We start from the raw sequence: 10695 nt of genomic DNA on the forward strand, positions 1-10695 counted from the left end.
TTGAGTGTCCACGACTCAACCCCGTAGAGAAGTGTGGAAAGTACTTAGCACTTGACGAAGTTGTCTTTTATATGGATGTTGAGACGTTTATCGCACAGTAGGTTCCGCAATTTTAGGAAGTTTGATCTAGCCATCTTAATTCGAGCTCTGATCTCAATGTCTGGGTTTAGGTCTTCACTAATCCAACTGCCCAACTTTGAGACTCTTGCTATTGGTGTCCCACCTACGACTACCTCCGTTGCCTGTCTTGCATCTCTATTTATCACCATGACTTTTGTTTTGTTTGTATTTATCCTGCGACCCATTGAGTCGCCCACCGAGGACAGTCTATCAAGAAGTCTTTGCAGGCCCTCAGTGGTGTCTGCAATAATGATGGTATCATCAGCATATCTCATGTTGTTAATCAGCCTGCCATTCACTTTTATGCCGTCTTCTGATCCCTCAAGCGCATTTCGAAATATTAGTTCGGAGTACATATTGAAGAGCATAGGGCTCAATACGCATCCTTGCCTAACTCCACGCTTGACAGGTATTGCTGTTGTTTCAGTGTCCTGTAGTTTTACTGTCGCTACTTGTTGCTCGTATAGCTTTTGGATAATTTTCAGGTCTTGGGTATCCAGGCCTCTAACCTATATGTTAATTTATCTAAATGCATCCAAATTCTAAACAATCAAAAGCACCAGCGGCGGAGCTTTTTGCTCCGGGTGATGCGGATGATGCGTCGCATCCCTTCATAATATTGTACCTAATACGTTTTTATTTAAAAAAGTAACTGAGATCTCCTATAATAGGATATTAATATTAAATTAAAATAGCGAAGTCGTCATTTTAGTGAAAATTAATATTTGTAAAAGTGAACACTGGTTATGTGGTTGTAAGGCACTCAATAAACTTTTTTGTTGGCCTTGTCTACTATTTTATCTAACAAGTACATTCAATTGGTTTTATTATTTTTTTAACCTGTTGCATATTTTATTTTTGTAACTTCCAAATTAAAGATTTAAATTAGGGTAGTTATAATTAAACCGCACAGAATGCGAATTTGAAAATGCAACATTTTCAAATTCGCAATCTGTATTTCAGGAATTAAAAGGGCTAAGACAAATCTGTGTGTGCATAATTTTTGGTTTCATAAAAACGCGAAACCCCATAAAACACACGAAAATGGGACACCCTGTACAGGGTGGGTCAAATTGGACGCTTTTAAAGGGAAACAGCCTTTTCTATAGGAGATAGACGAAAACTAATATCGGTGTCTGAAGCTCAATTTTTATCAAAAACATGATGGTGAAAACCGCACGTCGGTATCTGTTACCGGTTATGAGTTACGGGATGTTTATCAAAAATGTGCATTTTTAACAAATCGCTGTAACTTCTTTGCTATGAAAAATTTTATATTTTTATGAAAACATTTCCAAAGCACCTTTTTACGTAGAATTTAATGGTTTAAGTATATTTTTTTAAAATTAATAATTTAAGAATTATCAACAGAAAATTTGATTTTTTATATGGGACACTCTGTATATTTTTAATTCATTGAAAAGAATTTTAAACTACCTTTCCAAAAATATAACATACTTGATATTTTGCTCGATTCCTCTTAGAGATATAGAGTTTTTAAAAATTCGCACACTTTGAATAAGTATAGGCTTTGAACTTTGAACCGCGCCGGCCGTAATGCAAAAAAATTCTAGCTGTGAGCAGCAATTAAAACGAAAATAATATTTGCAATGAGAGATTTAGAATTGTATACCAATTTAAACTATATTTAACAACATCAACACATTTAAACTATATCTAATAACAATAAAAATTAATAGCAAACCAAGACATGTCGATCGTCTTCTGTTATGGACAGACGGGACCATTTTTGAACATTTCTCTCGGAATTCATTAGCTCCATGGGGGTGAAAGATACCCCCGCATAACCGCTAAGTACTTCTAATTCTTCTGTAGATTATACAGACACTTTAAAAATAAGAACCTTTATTCTTTCGCAAAGATAAAAATCCATAGGCACTAAGTCCGGCGGCCTCGGCGTCCAACGGCTGAGATCTTGGTTAGCTAATCAATTATTCTCGAAATTGGCTGCAAAACTTAGCTGATAACTTCAGCGTTCTGAGGCGCTGCCTCGTCTTGCTGGAAAAATATATTTTCGAGTCCAAAGCCTACACTAGTTAAAAGTGGCGAACTTTTAAAAAATCTATATTTCGAAGGGAATTATAACAAAATATCAAGTGTGCTATATTTTTGGAAAGGTAATTTTAAGTTCTTTTCATTTAATTAAAAATATACAGAGAGTCCCAAATAAAAAATCAATTTTTCTGTTGATAACTCCTAAATTATTAATTTTATTTGTTTTCACTTCAACCATTAAATTCTACGTCAAAAGGTGCTTTGGAAATGTTATCATAAAAAAAAAATTCCATAATAAAAAAGTTACAGCGATTGGTTAAAAATGCACATTTTTGAAAAACAACCCGTAACTAGGCAACGGTAACAGATATCGATGTGCGGTTTTTACCATCTTGTTTTTGATAAAAATTGAGCTCCAGACACCGATATTAGTTTTCGTACATCTTCTATAGAACAGGGTTTTTCCTGTAAAAGCATTGAATTTGACCCACCCTGTACAATGTCTTTCAGTTCATCTTGAGCGTAACTTTGTTGGATTATTTATAGTGTATTTCGATCTTTTGCTGTGATCATAAATTACACAAATCTCGGTTTCATTCTGCCGAATGTAGGTACTTCCGGTGCAGTACCTGACGGCACAGATAGTCACCGGCACATTATCATTTCGATGGCGGATGAATAAAGGGCCAAAGACGCGGTTATGTTAGCTTTTGAACTAGTTTTAAAGGACCGGAAAAGGAACATTTCGGACTTTTGTCGGTCTCCTTTACGCCTCTTTAGGACACTTCCGAATTTTGACAAAACGATGCGAAAAAGAAACGCGTTAATGGCAACTTTTTTTATAGCGTATAGTACCTAGAGGTTTCAGTATACATAGTATAAAGCATCTGTAAGATAATCATACAAAACAATTCTTTGTTTATACACTACATTACTGGTCATAGTGCTAAAATAAAGGAAAGTCGCCTATACTGGCTCCTAGGGTTCAGAACCGGGAAATCCCGGTATCGAAAGTACCGGGAATTACCGGTTCTTTTGAGACGTCAAAGAACCGGGACCCGAAATGTAATAAAATGACCCCCCTTAATAAAATGTAATTAATAAATTATTTTTTGTTATATGCGAAAGTTTATTGATACTTTCTAGCGGTCGAAATCAAACTCTTCTAAATAAAGTGTGTGAGTTCATCTTAGTGATGTTATCTCTTATTGTTCTTACTTAGGGTTGCCAGATGGACAGTGTATAAAAGTAGGACAATTGTACAAAAAAGCCTGATTTTTGATAAAAAAGCCGGACATTTCTTTACTTATTAAGCATTTACACAAGCTTATAAAAGCTTTGTTCGGGTTCTTGTTATTACAGATTCTGAACAGTCCTAGAACTGTGATGCATATGCGCAGAAGGAAATATGAAGACATTATTTCATTTGCGCATGCGCTGTAGAGTTCTAGGACGGTTCAGAATCGGTAATAACAAGAACCCGAACAAAGCTAAAATTTCAATAAAATTATTTTCTTTTTTATCTTATACACTAATGAACCGGTCTTGGTTTGATTTTTATGGTTGACCGGTTGCCGGTTTGCTGTTGCACTTTGCACTTTTTAGTATTATAAAAATCGAAATTAATTAACAATTTTTCGTAAAATGGAAAAAAGCCGGACATAAAGAAAAGCCGGCCGGACATTAACAAATTGCCAAAAAAGGAGGACATGTCCGGCTTTAGCCGGACGTCTGGCAACCCTATCTTACTTCTAAAGTTCCTATAATGTTTATTAACAATTATTGAAGTTTAGATATGTTATTTTATATGATATGTTTATAACGTTACTCAATATATTAGTTATATTTTATGTTGTTTTATAGACATTTGCATGTTTAATTGAAAATATCATTTTTTTCAAATTTGGTTAAAAGATGGGTTATGTTGTTTGGTGTAAATTTTAAGTTTCCTATATTTTTTTTCCTATTTAAAATTTTCTAAATTTTTTTTCTCGAAAAAAAAACTAATAATAGTGTTTCTGGAGTCGAAATACACTACCCCTTAAAATGTTTTCACTTATTTAAGACTCACCCTGTATATGGGAATTAAAATGTTATAACATGGAGCGCGCGCTTTGGACCAAGAATGGAAAATGCTTTTTAGAGCCTCTGGACTATTTGAGCCAGAATTCTTAAACTAAGCAAGATAACCCTGCTATTATATCAGCAGATTATTTGCAAAATAATCTTTGTTTCTTGTTTTAAATAAAACTATGGTACTTACGAGTAGCGATATTCGTCCTCCATGTGCACATAGTCCGGCGGTATAATATGCCAAGTACCTTCGTACGGAGGACACTCCGTCTCGTAACCGTTTCCTGTCGATAAATCGGCCATTTTTCTCGAACACTCTGTATATCTATTGCAGTCTGCTAGGTCCGTGCCGCAATTTTTCCGAAAACACAACGTCGTAATAGGTCAGTTTTAAATATCGGACGAGAAGTGGGAAACATAAAACTAAAAACGTTAAAACAATAATGGGATTCCTATTTTTATTGAGATCGGGCAATCAATGTGCGAGTATATCGGATACCTGTCACATACAATCTGTGTGGTTCTAGGTATCTTGAACATACATTTATATAAATTTATCGATAAGATATGATAATATTTTTGTTGGTAACACGGGAATATATATTGACAGGTGCCCCTATCAATAAGTTAAATATTTGGAGAATAATGCACGCGCTGTATACAGGACGAAGCGCTCTACTAATAATTTATTTTACTTGTCTCATCACTGAAACTGATCTAGATTTACCACACACGAAACTACTTTGATTCAATATTGAAATACTATTTTGGACTTTCATTTTCTTTATATTTAATAATTTAGTGTAATATTTTTTGTTTGGTTGTCCAAGACTGGACAATTTTGGGAAGTCAGAAATGCATCCCCTGTTAGTAATCTTTATCTAAAGTCTATCCAATAACAAATAGATAACAGTGACAGAGTTGTTATTATTTTAATTCGAAGGTAAATTTTACTGTCTTGTCATTTTTTTGATGTCGTACTGTCAAAATCTGAGGGCCTAAATCTGTTAAAATATTTTCAGATGAATATTATGTGTATCTGGATGGAAGTATAATAGGTCCCAGATGTACTAGAATTATAATATGTTAACTTTGATGAAGTATATAGACGATTAGTATAATCAGACTATATAAAAACACTTAGTTAATGGCATTTATCCAATAAGTATATGAAGACTTTTTAACATGAACCGTTTTTCAAACAAGACGAACATGTTATTTTGATTCACCCTGTACAGGGTGGGTCAAATTCGACGCTTTTAAATGGAAACACCCTTTTCTATAGGAGATAGACAAAAACTAATATCGGTGTCTGGAGCTCAATTTTTGTTAAAAACGTGATGGCGAAAACCGCATATCGATATCTGTTACCGTTTCGGAGTTACGGAATGTTTTTCAAAAAAATGCATTTTTAATAAATCGCTGTAACTTTTTTGCTATGGAAAATTTTGTATTTTAATGAAAACATTTCCAAAGCAACTTTTTACGTAGAATTTAATGGTTTAAGTATAATCTTTTTAAAATTAATAATTTAAGAATTATCAACAGAAAATTTGATTTTTTATATGGGACACCCTGTATATTTGTAATTTATTGAAAAAAATTTAAAATTACCTTTTCAAAAATATAACACACTTGATATTTTGCTCGATTCCTCTTCGAGATATAGAGTATATAAAAATTCGCCCGCTTTAAATAAGTAGGCTTTGAACGGGGCACCGGCTGTAATGCAAAAAAAATCTAGCTGTGAGCATCAATTAAAACGAAAATAATATTTGCTATGAGAGATGCAGAATTTTATAACAATTTAAAATATATTTAACCAACACAACACATTTAAACTATATCTAATAACAATAAAAATAAATAGCAAACCAAGGCATGAGATTTTGCTACAGGTGTTCGACATATCAACCGTCTTCTGTTATGGACAGACGGGGCAGTTTTTGAACATTTCTCGCGAAATTCATTAACTCAATGGGGGTGAAAGATACCCTCTCATAACTGCTAAGTATTTTTAATTCTTGTCTAGATTATACGGAAAAATAAGGAACCTTTATTCTTCCGCAAATATATCCATAGGATTAGATCCATGGGCACTAAGTCAGACGGCCTCTCGGCGGCCAACGGCTGGGATCTTGGTTAGCTCTCCAATTATTCTTGAAATTGGCTGCAAAAATTTGCTGATAACTTCAGTGTTCAGAGGCGGTGCGTCGTCTTGTTGGAAAAATATGTTTTCGAGTTCCATTAAGGGCATATTGTCAATAAGGGGTCCATAGCCTACTAGTTAAAAGTGGCGAACTTTTAAAAATTCTGTATTTCGAAGGGGATTATAACAAAATATCAAGTGTGCTATATTTTTGGAAAGGCAATTTTAAATTCTTTTCAGTTAATTAAAAATATAGAGGGTGCCCCAAATAAAAAATCAATTTTTCTGTTGATAACTCTTAAATTATTAAAAAAATTATACTTAAACCATTAAATTCTACGTAAAAAGGTGCTTTGGAAATGTTTTCATAAAAATACAAAATTTTCTATAGCAAAAAAGTTACAGCGATTTGTTAAAAATGCAAATTTTTGAAAAACACCCCGTAACTCCGAAACGGTAACAGATATTGATATGCAGTTTTTACCATCATCTTTTTGATGAAAATTGAGCTCCAGACACCGATATTAGTTTTTGTCTATCTCCTATAGAAAAGGGTGTTTCCATTTAAAAGCGTCGAATTTGACCCACCCTGTACAAGAAAATAAATATGTATAGGAAAACGTAGGATATATTTTGATTGAAAGAATCGTCTTCCGATTTATTTTTGCGCTACTTATCTACTTTAACTCTGAATATTATCGCATTTTTAAATTTCAATTTAAATTTTAAGAAATTTATACAAGGTGTCCTTATATTCCGTGGACGTATTTTTGAAATCAAAAAAAGTTTATTGGACTTTACCTCTATATAAAAGTGCTTTCATTTGTGCGTTAGAGAGCACCAATCAAAAAAATAACTAGAACATTATATACTTAAGATTTAACATTTATAAAGCTATTATTATTATACACAGGGTCCGGCAATAGTGCGCCGGGCATCTGTAGCTTCTAGAATAAAAAACTTGAGATGTATTTCAGGAAAATATTCTAACTTCTATAGGGTGGCTCAAAAAAGCGTGAGTGGATCTGGATGATTTGTTTTAAATGGAACACCCTGTATATTATTGCATTTTTGGCTTCCTTTCAGATCACTTTACATAATCCTAAGATATGAGTAAATATATTTCGACAGTTTCAGAGATATTAATAAATAAATAAAAAATATATATTTTTCAGCCTTTCTTAAAAAAAATGATTAAAAATACAAGAACTGTCCTGAAATCAAAACTATATTAGATATTTACTTTAAATGGTCTGTACTTACTTTATTATAAATATGGTAATCGTATATCATTTTTTTTTTAGAATTTAGAATAAGTGGGAGGGGGTTTAATCTCTGCGACCTTAGAGATCTATTGTGTCCCCCTTTCTTGAGTTATAACTCATCATACAGTCCCAGGACTTCCTACGGAGACCCGTGTCCCTCACAGTCGCGGAGCTACGACCCAGGCCAGGTTAGACGAAACGGTAGCTTGTGTCGCCTGTTGGGTTTAGAGGTAGGAGGTAGGCTCCCGACCCTTGGAGGAGGTGGTAGCTTCTATGCCACTTGCGGAGGATGGTCTCACGCAAGTGTCAGCCACCTCTCCTGTAGTTCTCTTTGGGTTTGGCCCCTTGGAACTTTCATTGTTACTGTTCCGAATGTCGCTAGGGGGTTTCCCCACAGCTTCACCGGTGATGTTTTTATTACTATTATTATCAGATCTCATAGTGTTTCTATGAGTCGCTAGGGACAGTCGGTCCACTTCTACAGAGCCCCGCATGTAGAAGTAAGGGGTAAAATACAATGCGGTGCCCCCCGGTGCCCCAAGGTTGAGGCTGTCCATAGCCCCGCCCGGTATCGTTATATATCTTGGTGCAATTCCCTGGCCACGACACTACAGTCAGGGACAAGACGATGAGTGAGATGCTTCTTAGACCAAGCCAAGTGCTAGAGGGGATTCCCCCTAGCACCTGACCAGGAGCTTCCCCACCAACGACAAGGTCTTGCATCTCCTAGGGGAAGATCGTATACCATACAGGAGGTTCAACATTTTTACGCCAAACTTTCTAAAATATGAAATAATTTTTCTTTGTTTTTTTTTTAAATGGAACGCCCTGTATCCCAGGGTGTTCTATTTAAAAAAATCATCCTGATCCACCCACACTTTTTTGAGCCACTCTATAGAAGTTAGAATATTTTCCTGAAATACATCCTTGTACATACTTTAGGTTTACACTTAAACAAAATTTCCAAGTTTTTTTTATTCTTTATTCTAGACGCATTATTGCCGGACCCTGTATATATTTTACTTTAGTATCATTTGTCATATTAACATAAAATTGCAATTATTCGCCAATCAGATTATTAAATCTCATTCAAATCGGAATATCGGTTTTTATATCTGAAAAATGTATTTAGTTTTTAAAAGTTTAATGCCCCCTAACACAACCTAACCTAACCTTACCATCACCTCCTTCATGTCTTTATACAGGGTGTCCCAGAAATAAGTGCAAGTATTTTAAGGGGTGATAGATCTCGATAAAAGAATCGTTTTACAAATACTTAAGTCCAAAATAACGGCGTTATATGTTACTTTGAAAATTTAAAAAAAAAATATTTTTTGCTAAAATTTTGAGAACCACTGGATCTTTTCTGGATTTTCTTTCTTGTAAATTTAATCTACTACCTGTTGCCTTGTTATCAAGATATTATGTTTTTTAACTAAAAACAAAAAAAAAATCAAAAAATAATGCGAATTTTTTTTTCCGAAAAAAAACTCATAGGCGTGTTTCTGGGGTTGAACTATATACTACCAGTTAAAATACTTGCACTTATTTCTGGGACACCCTGTATAAGGAATACTCTGTGCGTAGGTATAGAATTATAGATTTACATTTTATTTTTTATATCTAAATTATTTGTTTGTTACTTTTAAGCAATTTTTTTACTTATGTGATGACTTGATGTAAAAAAAAGTTACTGCTGATCTGATATAAATAATAAAAAGAACATGAACAGGTGTATTTCAAAGATATTTAGTTGTGTTATATTTGGTAGTTATCCTGGATAAATTTTACAGCCTATTGGTAGAGTAGACATACTAAACACACCCCAAAATAAACAAACATTAACATAACTTTTTATTTGTCTTTTAATAAATACATTTTTAAGTTTAATAAGGAACATAACCATTTTGAGCTGCCTGGTACAAATCAGCTCACATAATACTCATTTAAATACTGCACTTAATCAGCGTAATTCTTTCAAACAAATTAGAATTCATCATGGAAAGATAATTTTGGTCCCTTCTTCAGTTTTTTCTTTTTCTTTTTGGCTTTCTTCATTTCTTCTTCTTTCTCTTCTTTCATTTTTTGCTTTTTCCGATAAGGATTGATGTAATTTGAGTCTCTTGGAACATGATTTAGTTCTTGGCTCACTAGTGCAAATACTTTTATGGTATTATCATCCAACAAATACCTGACCTGATAACAATAACCAATTCCCCACTGTAGTAAAATATCCCAATTATTATTAGTTTTCAAAACAGCAGTAGATATATCTGGAAAACGAAGAATTATTTCGGAAAACAATGCAGTGTTTTCAATAATATTTGAGAGGGCATCGCGAATTTTATCTTCAAGAGGAAATTCAGATACACCAGGGATAAATGGTGAAGACTCAATGATAGCTCGACTGTCTTGAATAACGGTAAATACTTTTTCAGCCATAAGATTTATCATCTGATATTGTTTTTCATAATTCTTGATTTTTTGAAAACTCTTAATTGCAGCTAACTGTTCGATGCGTTGTCTTTTTAACAATTCTTTATCTGGGTGTTATGTTAAGTATGTATAATATATATAAATCATAATTAAGATATTATCTAATTTCTAATTATTGATTTTTCAAAGGATACAAAGTTTCTCAGCCATTTCTGATTTACTTTCCAATTGACTGCTAAAATTAGTACACAGAAAAATCATAAAAATAATACTGGTTAGCACTCTTATAAACATTTTATAATTAAAAAATATCTGCATTCTGCATCATTGCATTTAAGTATCTTCTGTAATCACTGTATCTTCAGCTTTATAAATAAGCACATAACCCCTAATGCCCTAATTCCTCTAAAAAAGAATAAAATATAAATAATTTATAATGTTCATTATACAAATAAAATTATGCACTGGGTTATTTGATTAATTTCACCCTATGATTTCACCTTTAAAAGATCATAACTTCGAAAATGTATTTCTCATAAAAATAAACAATGATTACACCCCTGTTTATCTAGTTGCCTAAAATTTAAAAGACGCCAAAAAATGACAGATATTTATGACATCTGTCCAAAAAGAAAA

General features: G+C 33.3%; 2 protein-coding genes across 4 annotated transcripts in view; both read right to left on the reverse strand.

Moving 5' to 3' along the window:
- The window catches only part of LOC115878379 (homeobox protein vnd-like), a 62140-nt gene extending 57411 nt beyond the window's left edge, over window positions 1-4729 (reverse strand). The window contains exon 1 of the mRNA XM_030894857.1: window positions 4400-4729. Coding sequence (XP_030750717.1) covers window positions 4400-4512 — 113 coding nt within the window. The 5' untranslated portion in view covers window positions 4513-4729. The remainder of the gene's footprint in view (window positions 1-4399) is intronic.
- Window positions 4730-9464: 4735 nt separating this feature from the next.
- LOC115878380 (coiled-coil domain-containing protein 134-like) lies at window positions 9465-10645 on the reverse strand. Of its 3 annotated transcripts, none has more exons than XM_030894858.1 (3): window positions 10560-10645; window positions 10254-10464; window positions 9465-10166 (listed from the first exon to the last, which is right to left on the reverse strand). In XM_030894858.1, the coding sequence occupies exons 2-3, from the start codon at window positions 10375-10377 to the stop codon at window positions 9610-9612; spliced, it is 681 nt and encodes a 226-aa protein (XP_030750718.1). In that variant the 5' UTR covers window positions 10378-10464; window positions 10560-10645; the 3' UTR covers window positions 9465-9609. The 3 variants fall into 3 exon arrangements, with proteins under 3 accessions (XP_030750718.1, XP_030750720.1, XP_030750719.1); XM_030894860.1 differs by having other exon boundaries at window positions 10525-10617; XM_030894859.1 differs by lacking the exon at window positions 10560-10645 and having other exon boundaries at window positions 10254-10551.
- Window positions 10646-10695: the final 50 nt, after the last annotated feature.

This window comes from Sitophilus oryzae, unplaced genomic scaffold (assembly GCF_002938485.1).
Source record: "Sitophilus oryzae breed Bouriz unplaced genomic scaffold, Soryzae_2.0 scaffold_1508_pilon_pilon, whole genome shotgun sequence".
NCBI classification, from domain to species: domain Eukaryota; kingdom Metazoa; phylum Arthropoda; class Insecta; order Coleoptera; family Curculionidae; genus Sitophilus; species Sitophilus oryzae.